General features: G+C 36.6%; 1 protein-coding gene across 4 annotated transcripts; it reads left to right on the top strand.

Moving 5' to 3' along the window:
* Positions 1 to 2,000: 2,000 nt before the first annotated feature.
* gpr85 (G protein-coupled receptor 85) lies at positions 2,001 to 22,056 on the top strand. Of its 4 annotated transcripts, none has more exons than XR_001479010.2 (3): positions 2,001 to 2,923; positions 4,080 to 5,646; positions 21,186 to 22,056. XR_001479010.2 is itself a non-coding variant. In XM_015352681.2 (2 exons), the coding sequence occupies exon 2, from the start codon at positions 4,226 to 4,228 to the stop codon at positions 5,354 to 5,356; it is 1,131 nt and encodes a 376-aa protein (XP_015208167.1). In that variant the 5' UTR covers positions 2,001 to 2,923; positions 4,080 to 4,225; the 3' UTR covers positions 5,357 to 6,788. The 4 variants fall into 4 exon arrangements, 1 of the variants encoding a protein (XP_015208167.1); XR_011190084.1 differs by lacking the exon at positions 21,186 to 22,056 and adding an exon at positions 8,536 to 9,889; XR_001479008.2 differs by lacking the exon at positions 21,186 to 22,056 and adding an exon at positions 6,094 to 6,788 and having other exon boundaries at positions 4,080 to 5,925.
* The last annotated feature ends 225 nt before the right edge of the window (positions 22,057 to 22,281 follow it).

Raw genomic sequence — 22,281 nt, 5'->3', positions numbered from 1 at the left:
CAAGAAAAAGAAATGGGCAGTTGTGAGACCTGATGTGATGTGCTGTTGTCTTGTACCAGGCCTGGAGGCGGAAATTAGATGTGTTCCATCCCTAATCATCGTGGGACTTGCTCGATCCTTTTGTACACCAAATAATAAAATAAGTCATGTAAAGCTTTGATTCTGAAGTAGCTTTGCTCCGGAAAAAGGGACTTCCTTGAAACCGAATTTAGACATCTCTTTCGGTGGAAAATTAAACCTGCCGCCCTCCAAAATGGACACAAACGCGGTATTTGTCAGGACGAAGGGGGGGACGAGAAGATTGTATAAAAGGGAGGAGAATTAATTCCGATTATCCCTGGAAGGAGCCAGGTTGCCTAATGAATGAATCCCATCAAGACATTGGCGTCCGGATTGAAGGAGAACTGCGGAATTCCTCTGGGCCCCTTTGATGAGAAACACAGAAAAGTTATCTACAGCTTTGGGACTTTGACAACTTAAACGATATTACCTTCTGTAGTGTAATATGTTGCCATTTAGGGTTGTTTTCGAAAGTGATTTAGTTCAATTTGGACTTGGTGTCCTCAAATGGGAAAATTGTACTGTTCTTGTTCTGTTGTTTCTTAGGTTTTTGGTTCGCCTTTCTTTTTCACAGCAATTTGAAACAGTAACTGAGTGTGATCTCCAGCTATTAAGTGTAAATCTGTCTGGGATATATACATATTTAACCTTAAACGTGCTGCTTTGATTCGCAGTGTTCTACGTGCTCGTTTGCATATTTTGATGGGGAGAGATACAGATATTAAATACTCTACAATAATTTAAAAAACAGCCATAAAGTTTAAGATATCGATTTCAACATCAATTACTTTTGTCTAGTTAAGTACAGAATGTAAACTTCATTTTGACGGTTGTTTTTGGCCACTTTTTTGAAGGTTTAATTCAGTTTACATTTTTCATTTGTAAATGGGGTTAATCCCTAAATTCTGTTTAAAAAAAATGTTACCCTGTATATTTATCGTCTTCTTCCGTTTTCCCTGGTATTGACAAGTAAAAATCCGGTTGTGTACCAGAAAGATAACATTAAGACAGCCTTTTCATTTTTAAAAATTGTTTTAAAGAGCACAACAAGTTTATTAACTTCAAGATTGAGTTGTGGAAAAAGTTGACAAAAAAGTCCAGGCTGTATATTTTCTTTTACACGTGAGAGTTGGTTATTTTTAGCTAAAATAACATGGGCCTAACACAGGTTTGTGTTTTCATAGTGTTGTACATCCTACAGAAAATATTTTGTTTTGCTTACGTGATTCAGTACTGTATACCAGTCATCTTACAAACCACATTATAAATGTCCGTAAAAGAGTGAGTTACGATAATGAAACCTAACATCTGCATTTGATGTAGATTTACCCTAAGGAAATGTTAAGCCATACAACCTGCTTTTGTTGCCTTAGTATACTCTGACAATGTATCCAATATAATACATTCAAATAAACGTTTTACTTTGCTATGTCAGGTTTGTTTGTTTGATTTATTTCCCCTTTAAAACTGTAAACCCCTTGACTGAAAGGACACATGCGTGCTAAATGTATCTTTTCTATTTAAATAGAATAATTATGTTGCAAACATTGAATATAAACAGCAGCCTTTAACATGCGTACATCCCCGTTTAATTGCTGTATTTTAGAACTGATAAAAGGAAGACTTTTTTATCTTCAGCTTGTCTTCTTAACTTTAGATATGTTATGCTTCAATGGGAAGCACATGTGCTGACATATTTATATTTCCTAGTAAATGCGCACTTCCTGAGGGGTGATTCACTAGATTAAGCCCCTTTCGGGGGAACAAAATTGAATATGTGCACCAACCGCTTGTATATTTATGAGGTTGGTGAAGGCGTAGCAGTGTATCAGAAGGAAACGTCACGGGGCAACGTTGCTACTCCTTAGTGCATTTTAATGTGGTCGGACAACCAGGTCACGGTGTTCTAGTTTGCTTTGTGGCTTGTTTATGATTTGTCTTTTGCAGGCAGACCGTGTTTAGTGAAAACCAATTAAAGGATCAGACCGTCTTCTAACATTAGAGGCTAGGTAGTCAATCACAAAAGGCGGCACAGTGCTGCAGCAGCTTTTCGCTTTTTTATTCGTTAAATTCTATCTACAAAAGCAGATCTTACATAAAGCAATCTGGGAACAATGACTGCATGGGCAGATTGATTGGCTCACACTCATTGGACTGAAGCAACTCGGTTAAGTTATTTGATCCTCCTGTCTAGCCAGACAACTTCTCGAACTACCCTCGAATTTCGATTAACATAGGCCAGTAATTACCATTGAAAATGTATCTTTAAATTAGCCACCTTCTCCGTAATGTATTTAAAATGCAAACGCAGTTCAGTGTTGCAACGATTGGCCCCTTTTGTATTCCCGATCTGCTCGTTTTCGGTAATAATGGACGGCGTGCACGCATATAACACGTAAAATAACCACTTTCACAACCAATACTCCCGTTTTTGGTTGTGGTTATCGTAGTTACAGCTATACAGCTTTAAGAATATCTGCACATTTAATTCTGGGTGGTCTTCTAGCTCAGGAAAAAAAGTGGGCTATAATAAATGACAGAACCTTTGAAACTTATGCACAGCTTCGACTGAAATTAAGTGAGAAGGTAGCACACGCCGGAGTGTATGATTGATGAAGAAAATGTAAGACTATTGATGCTGCCCCCATTGAGCAGATGTTGCCGGGAGAGACCGTGGTGCTGCAACAAGAGACAAGACGCGTCTTGGATCACAAATAGGATCAGTGCGCATGCTCCTTGCATGCCCGTTTACTGTATATTCACTGTGAAAAAAGAGAACAGGCAACAAAACCAAGCTTTTTTACAGCAAAGTGACTTCTGCAATACAAATAACCTCTAGGGAAACAAAGAGGAAAATCAACAGGTATGGTTTTAATTCATTTCTTAGCAATTGTTTCGATTCTGTGTCTTGAAATGTGGTGTAAATAGCAGTCAATGCCTATTACTTAAAAATGTTCTGCTTAATGGACGTGCAGTTTACAGTGTATGTGCAATTCAACATTTTACTGTCAAAACTGCAATGGGGGGAAAATCATCATGATGCGTCTTAGAACGTACTTGTAAACGGAATTTAATGTTTTAAATGTTGGTTATCATTAAAGGCACATCTAATGTCCACAACCGAAGACCTTCATAGTTTACTCGTTCCAATATCGTATTTTTAAATGCTACTTCAGTGGATCACAACGCGTATCCATTATACAGTATATGGAACAGTCTGTCTTATTATATTTCCTAGTAAAATATATTGTTTCATTTTAAATAAAATGGGAATGGGTGTGATCTCTGACTATTTAAGCATCAAGAAAAAAAATGTATTGGGTTAAAAATTACATTTCGAAAATTTCGGATGCTTTTCGAAAATGCTCTCAATTTGAGCATTTTGCCTTATCCGGGATATCAAAGCGCTGCAAAACAATAACCCCCGCTTAAACATATTTCTTAAAGGAGAACCTTATTAACGTGCAGCAAGTAATTGTAACAGATAAATAGACACAAACATAGATGCTTAGCGCTGTATGAACCCTCCATTAATTTTCAACAATGCATGAAGAGTGAGCTCAAAGAGGCTGCTGCTAGCTAGATACATAAATTCTGCAGGGTCTTTGGGTGTGATCAACAGCTTTCTGCTGCATTTGTATGAAATGTTTCGCGTTCTCTGGTACTACCAGGCTTCGATTGATTTTAAACCTTTGCCTCTATCCGCTGAAGACATGTAACCATTAAACAGATTAAAATCCATAGCACAATAAAGATGAAAACTATTTCTTATTTTCGATGTCACAAGCTGACCATTGGTAGTAGTAGATTAACGTTTATTTTTTTAAGAACCAAGAAAAGGAAAGAATATCTTCTCCTGACTGCTTTTTTGTTTGTAGCGTGCAGGGATGGATAAAATAAAAATTGCTGGAAGAAAGACAGCTCTTCATACAGTTACTGTATTCCCTTTGTAGTCAGATTAATGCAATGAAATCAGTTTGATATAAAAGAAAGCCTGATTGGTGGATAATATTTTTCAGGGCTTTGGGTGTGATGAAACAAAAGAACAAAGGATGCCTTAGAAGAGAGACTGCTTTCAAGCCCAGACTGTATTTTAAAGCACATCAATGGATCTATATCTTCCCTGTGCTTCTAGATCATGATACTTGATTGAAGCTATCTTCTTATGATCCCTCTATCTATGGCGAACTATAGCCATGCAGGTGACCACAACATCTTGCAGAACGTGTCTCCTCTTGCCACTTTCCTCAAACTGACGTCCCTCGGTTTTATCATCGGAGTCGGCGTTGTTGGCAATCTCCTGATCTCTATCCTTCTCGTCAAAGACAAAACCTTACACAGAGCACCTTATTACTTCCTGCTGGATCTTTGTGGCTCTGACATACTCCGATCTGCAATTTGTTTCCCCTTCGTGTTCACTTCAGTGAAAAATGGCTCGACCTGGACATATGGTACACTTACATGCAAAGTAATTGCCTTCCTAGGAGTATTATCTTGCTTTCACACTGCCTTTATGTTATTCTGCATCAGTGTCACCCGGTACCTTGCTATAGCCCACCATCGGTTTTATACTAAAAGGCTGACATTCTGGACCTGTCTGGCTGTCATCTGCATGGTGTGGACTTTATCAGTGGCTATGGCTTTTCCTCCTGTTTTGGACGTGGGTACCTATTCGTTTATCAGGGAAGAAGATCAATGTACCTTCCAGCACCGATCCTTCCGAGCCAATGATTCCCTGGGATTTATGCTACTCCTCGCCCTCATCCTCCTTGCCACTCAGCTTGTCTACCTCAAGCTAATCTTTTTCGTCCATGACCGCAGAAAGATGAAGCCTGTCCAGTTCGTGCCAGCCGTCAGCCAGAACTGGACATTCCACGGTCCGGGGGCCAGTGGGCAAGCAGCGGCCAACTGGTTAGCCGGCTTTGGAAGAGGCCCAACCCCACCCACCCTGCTAGGAATAAGGCAGAATACCAACACAGCAGGCAGGAGGCGGCTTCTGGTGTTGGATGAGTTTAAAACTGAAAAGAGGATAAGCAGGATGTTCTACATCATGACATTCTTCTTTCTAACCTTGTGGGGCCCCTATCTGGTAGCCTGCTATTGGCGAGTCTTCGCCAGGGGGCCCGTAGTGCCAGGAGGGTACCTGACAGCTGCAGTCTGGATGAGTTTTGCCCAGGCAGGAGTCAATCCATTTATCTGCATTTTCTCCAACAGAGAGCTGAGGCGCTGTTTCAGCACGACACTCCTCTACTGCAGAAAATCCAGGTTACCTAGGGAACCCTACTGTGTTATATGAAGGATTCTTTTTTTCTGATTGATCTCTGGTTTCTCCTGTTGTACAGCTCTCCTCTTCAACAGGCTGAAGTGGACTGTCAATCAATCTCTTCAAAATATGATGAAACAACAATTGGAGTGTTTGCAGAGCATACGAAGAAGTGGAAATTGATAAGAAATGGTGAATCCTGGAAAACCTGTGTTTATGTTCTAGTAAACCGTTGCTGTGGAAATCTGTTTGAAAAATCAACAACAAAAAAAAACAAAAGACTGAATCCCCCTTCACTGGATTGGTGAAGATTATTCTTTGAGGTAGGAGTTATGAATAAAAGAAGCAGAAGGTTATCTCCAATGAATAAGTGAATATTGTTTTACATCTTTTAAAAAAGTTGCACTAAAAGAAGATGCTAAGATGCTGATTTGTTTAACAGTTGCATTAAAAGAACTTCTCAGTTTTCTGAAAAAACAAAACAAAACAAATGAAAAAGCAACACTTTATTTTACAACAGATTTTTCATTTGTAAAGCAAAGTGTGTCCTGGGTGGCCAACATTGTTGGATTACACCTACACAAGAGGAGTTTGATTTCAATGTAAGTGTTTGTTTTATTTTTTGGGGGGAAGGGTGATATTGTGTGCTTTGAAGTTGCAACTTTATTAGAACATATTTATGGTAGTTTTATTATTCATATTCATATTTCCCTCTTGACTGACATTGTTATTTTTCTCTATATTTTGTTTTCTTTGGAAATAAAATGAAGACGTTTTGGGTGGAAATGCGCTTTTCTAAGCAAACCCCTAATTTCCAGTTGTCAAGGTATTGTTAAGTGTATCACAGTCCTCCCTTCCTGCGTATTGCAGTCTTACTGATGCTACTCAAGGTATTATTGCCTTAATGGTTATAATATAGTTTTGCTATCAAGTAAACTCTAGGCTTTACAGAAGCTGTCTAGAATCATTTTGGAGTGCATGATGATTTTAAAGCTTTTCCACATGCTACCCCTGGACTCCTTCAGAGACCCTACACAGCAACAGTGGCCTAAATTTGGAAAGGTTTGCTCTATTCCTGAGTGTGCTTAAAATCACAGGGAGCTCTTGTGTATTTCTGTATGTTGGACAGTTGTCACGTTGAGACCAGAGCCTTAGTATGAAATCTTGCACAATTTGTAAAAAACAAGAAAAACAATTGTATTGAAGGCACACTGTCTTGTTTATACTTTCTGCACATTTGCTCTAATGATTGTTTTGAATTACGTTTTACTTTTTCTCTTGTGACAAATTTAATATTTATTCCTTATCATTTTTAGTATTTTAGAGGTAGATGCAGTATAAAGTATGTGAGTCTTTCATTTTCAAGGGTCCGGATGTTGGTATAATTTAGGATTGCGATTTTGCCAAAAGTTACTTGTGTAATCTGTTGCTTAAATTTTGGAAATAAAATTTTACATTTTGCAAATCTGTTTTTTTCCTTCAGCATGTAAAACATAATTTGTAGAGACATTTATTTCATGTTCGATAATGATTATTATGCCAAAATAAAATGTTGATGAAAGGTGTGGGTCTTTCAAACCAGGCACAGCAATAAAACACTTTCAGCTAAGACAAAGGGTTGTAAAACACTAATATCCATCCATATAAATCACTTCAAACTGTTCATTTCTGTATAGTATTTACAGTTTAGGTGATTTCTCTGCCAACAGTTTTCCAGAGGATTTAGATTTTTCTTAGTGGGAAATTTTAGCCTTAAAAGAAGTGGTATAAGTTACAGACAGGAGAACTTGGTTAGACTTAATTTATTGAGCTATTTCTGTTTGTTAAAAATGCAACTACACTTTGTAATGTAAACTATATTTGTACTGTATTTTACCTATATTTTACTTAAAATGTCTGATGCCATTTCATTACTTTTTAATTGATTGGTCAGAACCAAATACTGTAACTTGGCCATAATGTTTAATTTGTCTGCTCCAGAGTTTTGCTTAAAATCTTACCTCCAAAATGTTAACACACAAAAATGACTGAAAACAAAATCTAAAACTAGTTTAGAATTAGAGGAGAACAAACATGCAGTATGATTAGCCAATTCCAGGAAATTTAAAAAGGCATTTTACATTAAGCAATTAGTGTCTTGAGCAGTGTCATTAATGCTTTACCAACGGGTCTTCAACTGTTTTACGGTTGCCTTGTATCAATTTGCATTTCACAGCCTTCTTGGGATGCCATAATGTCCCCTTTCATGTTTAATGTGATGCTGTCAGAAACGGATCATTCTGAATCATTTCTAACCCAGTTCCTAATGTACTGTGTGTTTTGTGTGCAGCAGAGGCTTGATTTATTTAAAATTTCATGGAGAAACACCACTGCAGATAAGAAGTAACCAAACAATAAAATGGATGCTCACTGCTCACTTACTGTTCTGTGTTGTACATTTTTGGCATAACTAGCCAACCAGTAAATGCAGTGTTTTTCATTACCAGTAACCTGTGAAGGTGACAGTCACAGGCCCTAGATATGTTTTGAGCTGCACAACTCTTCAGATACGTACCTGGAGGGTGTCCTTCTGGGATATAGCTCACTATTATAAAAAAAGAATAAAACCTCAAAGAAGAAAATAAAAAGTCTTCTTCACCTTTCAGTGTGTTTTCTGCCTATATTTATGTCTTTTGTTTTCCAAGTATAAAACAAAAGTATAAAACATAACTCTGCTGTAGTTTTAGACAAGCACAGTAAACATTAATAGCGTGATGTGCAGTCAACAAACAATTAAATTTGTCTATGTTGAATCTCAATTTATATTGCCTTTTTTCTTTATTTTAAATGTACTGTCTTTTTTGTCTGATCTTCTAGCCAGTAGCTGGACTAATATGTGCTGAGCAGTTAAATTCTTCAATTACTTTCTGTTTTTGTTCTTTAATGAGTTTTTGTGTACAAAACTAACTATTTTTAGTTACAGTGAATAATGTAGATGTCCATTGGAAAATAAATGAAAATAGCTTTTTTGGAATATTCATGAAGATGTCTTTCAACCTTGCCTATGTACTTAGGCACTTGTAAAGTGATTGTTTTTATTGACAGAGAGATAAGCATGTCATTTTAACACTAACCGGATAAGCCATTTCAACTTGCAGTTCAACAAGCCTGTATTGTTTAACCCTTTATTTAACCAGATGAGTTACATAAATAATTTCTAAATTCTCATTTAGAAAGATGACCTGGAGAAAACTCACGCAGCAGGGCATTTTACAGGAGCAGTCTGATCGAAGTACTTTGCTCGAGGGCACAACAGCAGCACCCTGGACTTGACCTGAAGGAAACCAGCTGCATGAAGCTGCTTAATATACTTTTGTAACTACATGTTCTATTATTATGACATTTTTGCATTTCCCATATAATGAGACACTTCTGTGCCTTCATTCCTGTTTTCAGCTGCAGGCTGAGTGCAGAGCGTTGCTAAAGGATACAAGAGTAGTGCTCTATCCAGAATTTGAACCCACAACTTTACAGCCCTAACTACCACATTATACTGCTTCCTAGTTTCCCTTAGGTTTGATTTTCATTGACATTAAGAAATTATTTCAGCTGCTTATTATCACACAGGTGAGATTTGCAGTGACAATAACAGCTATTTTGGACATGGTGTACAGAGTTGTGTAAACAAAACTGTGGGAGGAGGGCAAATTGTAATCTCGCACTTCCTGTCTCTTATATATACAGTACATACTCACCTGCTACAGTATGTACTTCTTTTCACACATTTTCTAGCATTCTCCTCTCCCATCTTCACCTTTGCAGCTGCCTCACTGGTTCATTCCTCATAAGTAAGGGGGGTTGTGACAACTCTGATCTTACAGCCAAGGCTGTTATTTCCTCAGCAGGGCAAGTCAACATCAAACACTAAAGTATTAAGTACATTATTCCTTAATATTCGTTGGGCCTTTTCATTGCAATTATAATTTGGCCAAGCTATTTAACTACAGGCCTTTTATGAGCAAAACACACAGAAGAACACAGTGATCGTTTTACCATATTGTCCACTCAGTCTAGTATAAATATCTTATAATATTTCTCCTAATATTCCTATGTGTTTGTCTTTAAAAATGTTATCTTATTGTGGAAAATTTAAAGTTCCAGGAGTACAAAACAATGTAAGGGAACTGTGAACACTTCAGCAATTGATGTGAGGGAGTTTCTGACTTTATAAACTTTTTAATAAGGCCAAATGTAACTCTAGTATTTATATCTTCAATTATATGAATCAGATACATATTGAATTAAAACAAAATATGGTAAAATGTCCACATTCAGAAATATTTAATTTAAGATAATTCATTTTCTTACCACAAGGACACAGCATATTTTAAACCACTGTTGGATTTAAAATCAGCAGTGAGCAATTATACAATAATAAGGATAACAGTTTGTTGCGAAAGTAATGGAGATAAAAGCCGATGGATGTTAAAAACTATTAATCCAGCAAAGCAAAATAATATGGTAAAATATTGTTGCTCAGTTTGTTTACAGTGTAGGAAAAATGGCAGACATAATTGAATTGGATTGAATTTGTATGATATACAGTGCCTTGCGAAAGTATTCGGCCCCCTTGAACTTTTCAACCTTTTGCCACATTTCAGGCTTCAAACATAAAGATATAAATTTTTTATTTTATGCGAAGAATCACCAACAAGTGGGACACAATTGTGAAGTGGAACGAAATCTATTGGATTTTTGAAACTTTTTTAACTAATAAAAAAATGAAAAGTGGGGCGTGCAAAATTATTCGGCCCCTTTACTTTCACTGCAGCAAACTCACTCCAGAAGTTCAGCGAGGATCTCTGAATGATCCAATGTTGTCCTAAATGACTGATGGTGATAAATAGAATCCACCTGTGTGTAATCAAGTCTCTGTATAAATGCACCTGCTCTGTGATAGTCTCAAGGTTCTGTTGAAAGCGCAGAGAGCATCATGAAGACCAAGGAACACACCAGGCAGGTCCGTAATACTGTTGTGGAGAAGTTTAAAGCCGGATTTGGATACAAAAAGATTTCCCAAGCTTCAAACATCCCAAGGAGCACTGTGCAAGCGATCATCTTGAAATGGAAGGAGTATCAGACCACTGCAAATCTACCAAGACCTGGCCGTCCCTCTAAACTTTCAGCTCAGACAAGGAGAAGACTGATCAGAGATGCAGCCAAGAGGCCCATGATCACTCTGGATGAACTGCAGAGAACTACAGCTGAGGTGGGAGAGTCTGTCCATAGGACAACAATCAGTCTTACACTGCACAAATCTGGCCTTTATGGAAGAGTGGCAAGAAGAAAGCCATTTCTCAAAGATATCCATAAAAAGTCTCGTCTAAAGTTTGCCACAAGCCACCTGGGAGACACCCCAAACATGTGGAAGAAGGTGCTCTGGTCAGATGAAACCAAAATGGAACTTTTTGGCCACAATGCAAAACGATATGTTTGGCGTAAAAGCAACACAGCTCATCACCCTCAACACACCATCCCCACTGTCAAACATGGTGGTGGCAGCATCATGGTTTGGGCCTGCTTTTCTTCAGCAGGGACAGGGAAGATGGTTAAAATTGAGGGGAAGATGGATGCAGCCAAATACAGGACCATTCTGGATGAAAACCTGTTGGAGTCTGCAAAAGACCTGAAACTGGGACGGAGATTTATCTTCCAACAAGACAATGATCCCAAACATACAGCAAAATCTACAAAGGAATGGTTCACAAATAAACGTATCCAGGTGTTTGAATGGCCAAGTCAAAGTCCAGACCTGAATCCAATCGAGAATCTGTGGAAAGAGCTGAAAACTGCTGTTCACAAACGCTCTCCATCCAACCTCACTGAGCTCGAGCTGTTTTGCAAGGAAGAATGGGCAAGAATTTCAGTCTCTCGATGTGCAAAACTGATAGAGACATACTCCAAGCGACTTGCAGCTGTAATCGCAGCAAAAGGTGGCTCTACAAAGTATTAACGAATAATTTTGCACGCCCCACTTTTCATTTTTTTATTAGTTAAAAAAGTTTCAAAAATCCAATAGATTTCGTTCCACTTCACAATTGTGTCCCACTTGTTGGTGATTCTTCACATAAAATAAAAAATTTATATCTTTATGTTTGAAGCCTGAAATGTGGCAAAAGGTTGAAAAGTTCAAGGGGGCCGAATACTTTCGCAAGGCACTGTATTTATGTCAAATTCCCTATATTGTTATAAAATCAAAATCTTTCAGTTGTCATAAATTAAGTCTTTCTCCACACATATAACTGTATTCCTCTAGTGATACTGAGCATATTTCACGAGGAATAATGACATCTGAGAATCAGGCGCTTTGTGAATGTTTATTGAGTATCTTATTTTTAATTAGTTTGCTTTAATCTGCTTGATTAACTTTGGTTTCAAATGTTCGGAAATACCCTGTTCATTTTCTTCACAGTCATCTGTACAGGGCTGCGAACAAAATTAATACTGTATATAGGCTAAATCCTTTCCCCCTGACTTGTCTGGATATCACTTCCAATGTTTTGAACAATCCTGTGAATGGCCTCTTCACTCACAGAAGACTTCTGAAATACTCCAGTTTAAATGAAAAGATTCACTAAAAAGCAGTGTTGCTTATCCTTTCATGTTTTAAAATAACTGTCACAGTTGAAAATAAACGTGTTATATCTCCCAACAAGCATACCAGAATATGCAAAAGGCAAAAAGCTGTAGCATGAAACTCATAAAAAATAAGATAATTATCAGTCCCTTTAGGTCTCCATAAACAATGTGTTACTGGATTTATCATCAGTCTTGCTTATGCCTATTATGGATGACTAGGGCACCAGAATGCAAATTCTTTGGTAGGTAGTTCTAAAACGTAGAAACACAAGAATCAATCAAGAGGGAAACATTCACCCCATATAGCCTGCTTGGTTGCTAGTTATTGATTCCTATTTTTGTGCTAGGACTGCTTCCAGCTGTTTCATGAAAGTAGCCATATAAGAAGTACACTTGCTCTGTTTCAAATGCACCTTGTGTCGAGTGATATTCCAGAGTTCATTTTTCGGGTTTCATTGCTGATTGTAAAGAAAGTCATTGAGTTGACTTTGTCAGTTCTTTTGAGTATTTTCAATACTTGAATCGGGTCGCTTCTTGTCTTCTGTTCCAATCTAAAAACATTCTCTTTTAGCATGCCAGATGAGGACTCCATTGAGCTTGGGAATGTGCTTATTTGGTCTTCGCTGGACTAAGTTCAATGGATCAAAATATTTTTGTATTCTCATCTCCAAAATTAAAAATTGTATTTAAATCTTAGTAGTGCATCATACATCACATCACATCACATCACTTTCAATAACCGCTTATCCAATTCAGAACCGGAGCCTAGCCTCAGAAGCTAGTTAGCCTATCAACATTTCTTCGGACTAGAGCTAGCCCATGTGAACACGGGGAAAAAATATAAACACCACACAGATAGGGGCCCAGAAATCGAACCCAGGCCCCAGTCCTGCGAGTCAGCAATGCTTGCCACTGGGCCACTGTGCCAACCGGTTCATTGTTCAATTTAACATAATTTCGTTACATTTAAAATCTTACTTAAATTTAAATTTAAAACGTCTTAACATTGTTTGCCTGTTAAATGTCTTCCACACATTGTCTGGAAGATGTAAATTTTGTCAACACAGAGATTTAACCTCTATCCAGAAGGAGACTCTTCATATTTCTCATTTAACATCTATAGTTTATATTTCTGCTACCTACTGTACTTGCAACAATCTGCACTTGAGCTCATTCACCAATTTTCTTTCTTGCTAATCCTCCTACTGTATATTTGTATAATCTGTCAATGTAATTGGTTTACTTACTACACAGGAATCTAGATCACTGATATGAATTAGGAAGAATAGTGGTCCTAGCACAGATCCCTGTGGTACTTCACTAGTTACAGCACACCAACATGACCATTCATCCCTTATCTGTGCTGTCTTTTTTGTATCTGACTAGTTCTCAAATTCAAAATACATGCATTTGTGTGAACATCTACTGCCAGCCAAGTTTTTTGAGGAAATTTATCATATGTCTTCTGAAAATGTAAATATATAGTACCATATCATATACTTTGTAGCCATCACTGCTGTTGCTTGTTCAAAGTATTATAACAAGTTAGTTAAGAAAGGCCTAATTTTTTTAACTCCTTTCTGGATAATCTTTAAAATGCTGAACACAGATTATTCACTAGTTTAGTTATAAATATTGTTCCATAATCTGAGTCGGGATAGAAGCAATAATTATTAGCTTACATTTATCTGAATCAGTTAGTCACCCTTTCATGGGTAGGCGCTGCATTAGAAATATTCCAGTCTTTGACTGTTAAAAGAACAGTCTAAGAACAACGTCACTCATTCTTAAGTACATGTATTAGAATACAGTCAGGCATCAGATTTGTTTATCTGGAACATTCTTGTACCTGCAACACTTCTACAGTTTTTAAAATATAATTTTGGGTTTCATCTTGCTCAGGCTTAGGCATGCTACTGTATTTAGTTTTTCTTTGGGAAAAATTGTGTGTGAAATAGATATTTTATGTATTAGTCATTTTCACTTCATCTTGTAAAAGTTTACATTTTTATCTGTGACACCTTACTTCATACTCTACTGTTCTTTTGCTGTTGCAATATAATATTACAGCTAAACTTTTATAATTAATTTTAACCTCCCGTGCAATATTAATTTAATATCTATTCTTGGATTTTCCAATAAGGCTGCTTGCCTGTGTTTGGAATTTGTTGTCCTTCCTGTCTGTAATTGCATGATATTTTTTTTCTATCATTTTATAAAGTATTTTCTATCTTCTTTTATTTTTCTTGAAGTGTTTGTTAAATAATTTAGGATACAGCTTTCTAGACTTGGAACAGAATCCCATTGTGGTATCTGTTCTTTGCTTCAAGCAGAATTTCTTTAAAGTGTTGTCATTCATCTTCTGATTATTTCATATCATATTATTTCATTCTACTTCTCTTAAGCTCTATTTCCTTCTTTTATAATCCATACTTTCTGAACTTTTGTTCTGGACTGTACTTGTAAAATATCAAAATGATTTAAAAATGTCCCAAATTCTGATCGTGATTCCCTGATGGTTCTCTCACCTTTGGTTCCTCACTTTAATTTAATTGAAAAAACTGCATCAACACTGGCATTCTGAAATGTAAGAGTTTGAATTGGAATATGGACGCTATGTCTACAATTTCAATTTGGTTTTCAGACATCACTAATGGCATTCTAATCTGTGTTAATAAAATGAAAAACTCCCACAATGTTCACTTCTTCCTTTGCACTAACTGTACCACCCTGCTTTCATTACACTGTATACAACTGCAATATGATTCACAACTGAATTGTTGAATTTGGTTGTGTGTGATTTATACCTGAAAGCATGTACTTTGAAAGTCCAACCCATATAGTTTCTAAAACACTTAATTCATTTATGCTTACTTATTTAAGAGTTCATGCTACACCCCCTCTTCCATTTTTCCTTACTCTTTGGAAAGATATGTATCCACTAATGTTGTATATCAACACTGTATTTCAATGTCATTTTCTGTGAGCTACTCTGTGTTCAAGTGATTCCCATTACCTCGTGGATGCTAATGCACTAAGTACTACTTCTTAGATTTTCTTCCTGATCCTCCTGACATTTAGGTTTAAACATAAAAATATCTGGTTGTTTGACATTTTGTTTTGCCCCGGTTTTCTTGTGTTGACTCTACTGCATCCTGCTTGCAGATTTTCTTAGGACTTTCCCTGATTTCCATTGTAGTGTAAATTTTTTTGAATTTCTTTGCATATCCTGTCTCATTAAGGTGTAATCCATTGCACAATGTGCTGTGTTTCTCCGTTGTTCATCTTTGCATGGTGTGGACAGAATCCACAAGAAGACCACTGATTTGGTCATGCTGTTCATGTATAAAGTGTTCAGTTTATGAAAGTGTTATTTGTCTTCATACGAACAGCAGTAATTGGGTCTTCACTAGCTTTTGCTGGGAGCTTTTCTGCTCTATACAGTAGCTTGCTGTTGTTGACTCAGAGTCCTGGACACATATTTCATTTAGACTGTTTTTGAGAATGCAGTCAGCTACAGTCACCGCTTCTCTTTGTCTTGTGCTTTTAATGGCACCAGCACTTACTGAAGCTGTTGCAACTGTGATTCCTTTATTTGTAATAGTGCTGTCCTGGGAGCTGCTCCCCTGCCATTGAGAGTCTTGACTGTCTTTCTCCTGGTCCTAGTCTGGAGAAAACCCATCCGGCGATATGATGTTAGGTTTAAAGGGCCATGTCATGATAGTCTATTCCTTTACTTCTATTGACAGGCTGGGACCGGAAAATCTGGATCTCTCTGTCATCTCCTCTGTGTTGTTGGTCTCACCATATGGGGTGTGTACCTCCATAGATGTGGGATATGACAGTTCCTACATGTTTCTGAGTTCCTGTAGCTCCATCTTGGGTGCTTTCACTTTTTCTAAGAAGAACTGGATTTTGTGGCATTTTTCACAGATGTTGTTAGGAATTTAACATAATTTTCCAGAAGAATTAAACTCTCCCTTTATTTCTGTCTTTTGTAACTAAAGCTGTCCTCTAAATCATTTGTTTCTGGCATTTTTTCCTTGAAATGGGAACTGGGCAAATGTGAAATCATCACAGGTTGTAATTTAAAGCTGGGTCCTCTAACCTTGGTAATGGAGGGCCCCTGTCCAGTTACTGTGATTTGTGTTCAAAATGATTTCGAAACTTCAAAATTGAACATACCATGTTTTGATTGATCATAGTTAAATTGTTCCAGGTCTGATTTAAACTGATTTAAAAGCCATGAAACCTGCAGGACTTGGGCTCTCCGGGAAGAATCCATGGTTTTCATTTAAGCTTTAGAAAGGGGGTGGTGGTGGGCTTTTATGAGAAATGTTGGATGTATGGGAAAACGTATGTTAATTGAAGATGTTATTCACAATTTGGTGAATGTATTTTCACTTCTGCTACAGTATATAGGGTGAGAACTTATCTATATCATACATTAATCAATTAGAGGCACATAACAGAGAAGTTAAAATAATGTCCACAAGAGGTGACCATCATCAAGGTCATACTGTACATTTGGCCCAGATTTTTCACTGCAACAGGTTTACCAGGTGGTATGTACACATGGACTTCAACAGCACCGTAAGGAGTAATGTCATTGTTATACAGTTTTGTCCCCTATTGCTCTGATTCTGCTATTGAGATCAGTTAGAGAGTTCACAGCATGTGTGGATAGAGCTGCCGAGACTTCATGTCAGCTTAGCAGGTTTTAATTTCCCTCATTACTATTACAGCTTGACAGCCATATACCTAAGAATGTGTGTGTATGTCTATGAGACATAAACATTTCCCCATGTAGTTGTATCTCTCTCAGAAATAAAAGGGTATATCCCCAAACCAGATTAAGTTGTGACTGTGAAATATCCTCCAAATATCTCAATGTTCTCTATAATCTTATCTATGAAATAATATCACTGCAAATGAAAACAAATGATGCTGAATCAATTTAGCATTTACAAGTTCCTCTAGAAAATAGATACAGGCTATAATATAATGTTGTTCCTTTATACAGATATTAGGTATGAGTTTGGTGTCCCATAACAAATTGTTCATATGTAACCTACTGTGCTGAAAATCAATTCCTTTAGTTCAGTATCACAGAAAAGAATTGCAGATCAGCCTATTGTATGAACTGATTTATTAGATGACACTGTATACACAGAAACCAATAAGTGGTCAACCTATATGAATAGATTATACGGGCAAATAGAAAATCCATAGCATCAGTCTTTCTAAGACATTAAAAAATGTGATTTGCAAACACCTATCATCAGAAATAAAATTGTTTGTCTCACTTAAATATTGAATAGGACCACAATGTCTGGTGGGTTTTCCCCAAAAAGCTTATAAAATCCAATGGTTATTTTCAGCTTCATTGTCAAACTGCTGTCATTATACCCATCATAAAGAATACATACTTACAGATGGTATAGAAATTTCATATGCTTTCGGATTTTTCTTCAGTAATGTTTAAGCTTTAAATCTTCAATTTTTAGCCATTTCTTTTGGATGACATGAATTAGAAAAAAGACCTTAGGCTCTGTAAACCAGTGTTGAAAGATGCTCTGCCCACAGACTAAAGTAAAAAATGTGCATTATTTATTTATGCAGTACCAATTGCCTCAAGACTGTTTATTTTCTTGCCGACCTTGGTAGCATAATCACACAGGACAATACATAATATACTGTATATGTTCTGATTTTGTTACATTTTTGCTTTTTAAATTAAGAAAGCTGATTAGCAATCAAACTAAATTATATCCTCTTGTTTGTAACATTTATTTTGTTCTTAGCTTCAGTATTAATAATCTAAATATTGAATTATTTTCTTAAAAATTGTATTTTGCCATTTTTTCCAAGTACAAAAATACACGTTTTCAGTTACCCCTTTGACTTGATCATAAGAATAATCTGGGTAGACAACTGTGTGAAGTCAGTTCTCTCAGATTCACTGTTTACTGTATGTTTATTCTAAAGCTGGACTCTCTGAAATTATTTATGTTAAAAAAATTCATTGTGCTTGTTTTGCGAGTAGCAAGAAATATTCATTTTTGTAAAGAATACATTTAAAGAAACACCAAATTCCACCATAATTCTGCTGTGAACAAGCAATCATATCTTGCAGTGTTTCGGTTTCATGTCCAGCCATGAAACTGCAAAGAGAACTTTATAAAGACTTCTATGCATTCATAGAGTTCATAGTATGATTGATGTTTTATGCATTTCCTTAATTTTTCCAACATCTATTGCATTTTTTTAATTATAAAATGTAGCCGTTTTAAAAGCAACCAAAAATAATTTGTGCGGGAGACTGGAATTCCACTGGTTTTCGTGTCTTTGCAGATTTTGTTTTAAGATTTTACTGTGCCTTGGGTTAGCCTTCCACACCCTGACATCCAAACGAATGCCAGTTTTAAAGAACTATGGAAAGACATCAAGTTTTAGTCCTCAAAGCCTTCATTTTGCAGGACTCCTGTATTCATTCGGAACAAAAGAGACTGGATGAACATGGACAAATTATGCCTTAATGCCATTTTCTAAACTTGATTCATCTGCAGCGTCAAAGCAAGGGAGCCAATACAGAAACACAATCCTGTGCTTCTTATAGCGAAAGAAATAAGCACAGTGGTTAATGTTTGTAATGCCTCATTAAAAACAGAACTTTAAAGGTGTAAATGAATATTAAAGCTGTCAGATTCATTTTTCATGTACACTACGTACTTCTGACCAGTATCATTGATTGTCCCCCCCCCCCCCTTTTGTCCTTAAACAGCGGGCTGCTGACTCATATTTTTACTTTTCTTTCATAGGATACCATGATGAGTCACTCTAACCTTGTCATTATAGTGTTCATCACAAACACCTTTTCCTAAAAAAAATAGTATTTGCCAATTTTAGCTTTGTCTAAAATCTAAATATCCATATGTGTGGACAAGAGCAAATTAGCATGCAGGGTGGAGGCCCAGGGCTTATTCAGTAATAATAAAGATGACAAACCTAAGTGTGAATGACCAGAATCAGGATCACCACAGGAAGACGGAACAGTGCAAGACCAAAAGAAAATGAATGGCAAGCACATTATCTGTACCCTGCCTCTAGACCAAACTGCCAGACCTCAGTAGCATTAATGCATCTTCATGCTGCACTAGCCCTAATTCCTGTTAATAAATCTCTATAGGCTTTTTTATGTGCTCTTTCATAGCCAACAAAAAATCTCTGCAAGCAAATATTCTGCCTTGCTTCCCCAGAACAGTCTGATGCACAGAGCCTCAGTGGGATTCTGTAATTCAGCACCATCCAAATCTATGCTATCAGTGTTAATTTTCTGGCATGAGATGTTACATGTTGTCTGGAACTCACAATGCATAAATATTACCTTCTCTGTAGTATTGTAAGGATAAAACGATTGCATTCACGGAGCTATTTTACAATGGAGAAATAGCGCTCATATTTCTAAATATACAGTATACTGTAGTGATGTTGAGATATGATGCAGGCAAAATCCTAAGTAGGTTTAGTTATGGAACCTTCTTCATGTGTGTCCAAAAGACACTGGGAGAAATTGCTTTAGGGAAGTCATAAATTAATTTGCCTAGTAACTATAAACACTCAATAAAGAGCACTATAACCAATGACTGGTACAGTACATTTCTTTATAAAAGTAACATCTTCAACACTAGAGCTATTTATACTACCTGTACACAGTACATACTTTGTATACTGTATGTGTGTGCATATATTGTATTTTTAGATGAGTGCTGGTATTATATACCAGGCATTACATATATTTTACTGTAAATTGATTTAAGTGGATTTAACATGTTTAAAATAAAAAGCATCCAATAATGTTTATATTACTGATCCATTCTGTGTTGAAACCAGTACTTCTATTTTTCTCTACAGCTGAGTAGGCAGTATTGGTATATCTTGAATTATTTACGGTTGACACAATATGGCCTTTTCTGCCTTTGAAAAACTTTAACATCTAAGACAACTAATAGATCAGATAACCCAAAGTGGTAATTACTGATCTGAAATTAAAGGATTGAACAAAAATAGACATTTCAGGGGTATTTTCTCAAGATGGAGCATATAAAGGAGTCTTACTATCATTAATCTTGTTTTTTAACTTTCTGATTCTTTTTAAGTGGTTGTGTAAAACATGACTTATAAATGCACGTCTTCCACTCTTTTTAATGCATTAACATTATGAGCTGTAGAAAAAATGTAATTTGTAAATGTAACAACAATAGAGTGGTTTGAGTTCAGTGTCCAATAAATTGCAACTTCACCTTCTTCCTATTTTTTGTTATGGGACATTGTTAGACTGCATAAATATTACTGGAAAACAAAAATCTGTTTCTATAGCTCCCATTTCTCTCTGTGTGCTGCTTGGTCTGCTCCCTATTATGCAAGTTTACCTATAGTAATATAGTAATAGTAATTCATTTACCTTACTTACCTTTACACCACCTATAGTAAAACATGAAGATGATAATATCAGTGTTTAGGATGGTATTGTTAATGCACAAATGTGATACACAGTAAAAAATATACATTTCTCTTGTAATGGCCCAATATCATTCTGTTATTGAGTGTCAATAATACCCTCAGGAAGACAACTGGTGGGTGAAAATTTAGTTTTAACTCAATTAAATCCTATAAGATGGGATGGAAAAAGAATAACAATACAGAGCCACGTGATGAGAGTGTGCATCTGTGATTTCAGTGTGGGGAGGTACAGTATCTGATTCTTCCTTTTCGTAACAACACTAGGAGTCAAGAAATGTTTTAAGACTGGAGAGGCGTGACTGCCTGTCAAAGACATTTTTCTTATGCACCTTAAAGGAGAGTTAGCACTGAGTGGTGAAGGGGCACATTTCTTCCTAAGGTCACTACAAGCTTGCAGGAGCGTGACAAGGCACAGGTGTCTCTGTTTCCCCCAAAAAGACCTTATGCCCACTTTACCTTGACTGCACACTGCAGTTGTATACTGCTCCTTGGGGAATCCCAGTCACAGATGGCATCTGGGTTACAGGGCTCATCTGTGCTTTGTGTAGCTACCTTTCCTGTTTGGGCCACTCAAAAATTCCACAAGGGGGGATATTTTGCTAACAATATTTGTCACCACATTCCATCAAACCTTACCTTCTGTGGCAGTTTCCAGTTTCCAAAATGTTATTATATTTTCACATGACTGAATATTTTGTGCTAATGTGTCTTCCTTTCTTAGTTTTACTCCGAAAAATAACTCAGCAACATTGGCCTGGCATCCACTGAGCTGCCCTTATTGGATCAGACAGAAAATTAATAAAGGTGAAATTTAAACAACATGAAACAGCAATGTTAGAAAGTCCTTGATTGTCCTGAAACCAGCCAAGTATGCACAAAAGCATTAAACATTGCTTACAATGGACTTCAAAGGAGAGATGATCAGATGAAAACAATTCTGAGGTTAGTAGATACTGTACATCCAGTAGATGAAGAACAAAGTTTTATTAACCCCATGTTTTAAAAGGCTAAATGATTACAGTAAAGGTGCAAGTAGAGGTTCATTCCACGACTGAACGAAGTGACAATAACCAAAAGTGTTGGGAGAGTGGGAATATGAGGCTGAGAGATGGCGTATGGAGGACAAGCGTACTGTATGAGTTGAGAATGACCCTCAGCAAATCACGCTGTGTTTTTCTTGTTTCTTCCTACTATTCAGTTCGGAATTAACCTCTGTTCTTTCTTCTTCCTTTGCAGTTCCTTTGCTGGGTCTCGTGCTGTTTCAGCTTACCACACAAATCTCAATATAACATTACAATTACAGTGTCAGTGCCTTCTACTGCTCACTCTGGGCTTTTAGTTCAGGGTTTTGGGAATGTTGGGGCTCTAGCATTCCGAGGATGAGGGCTAGTCAAATAATCTCAAACCCAGGCATCCCTATCAAAAAATATCTTAACTTTTCAAGCTCTCCACACCTTCTGAAATATTCCTTCAATTACCTCATGCTATTTGCAAGACATCAGATAACACTTGTCAAAAATAATTCCTATAATCAAAATATCTGAGTATATCATACACAAATATCAATCAAAACATAATTGAAATTACTATTATTTTGATTTACTGTATATCGTTTTGATTTATATAGTCAACAGGTGTGGTACTCATTGATTGATTTATAAATAATTCTATTTATTTTATTCCACATTTTACTTATTGTAAAACTCTGTTTTATGACTTCTCATTTTTTCTTTGTTCTAGTTTCTAAACCCTTTCCTGGTGTTATTTTGTGAAAAAGTAGACTAATTGTATGTTGTTGAAAGCTTCCAGAAAGATGT

Source organism: Lepisosteus oculatus, chromosome 7 (genome assembly GCF_040954835.1).
Source record: "Lepisosteus oculatus isolate fLepOcu1 chromosome 7, fLepOcu1.hap2, whole genome shotgun sequence".
Classification (NCBI taxonomy): Eukaryota; Metazoa; Chordata; class Actinopteri; order Semionotiformes; family Lepisosteidae; genus Lepisosteus; species Lepisosteus oculatus.
The sequence above is the reverse complement of the archived record's forward strand: the minus strand, read 5'-3'. Positions and strand labels throughout refer to the sequence as shown.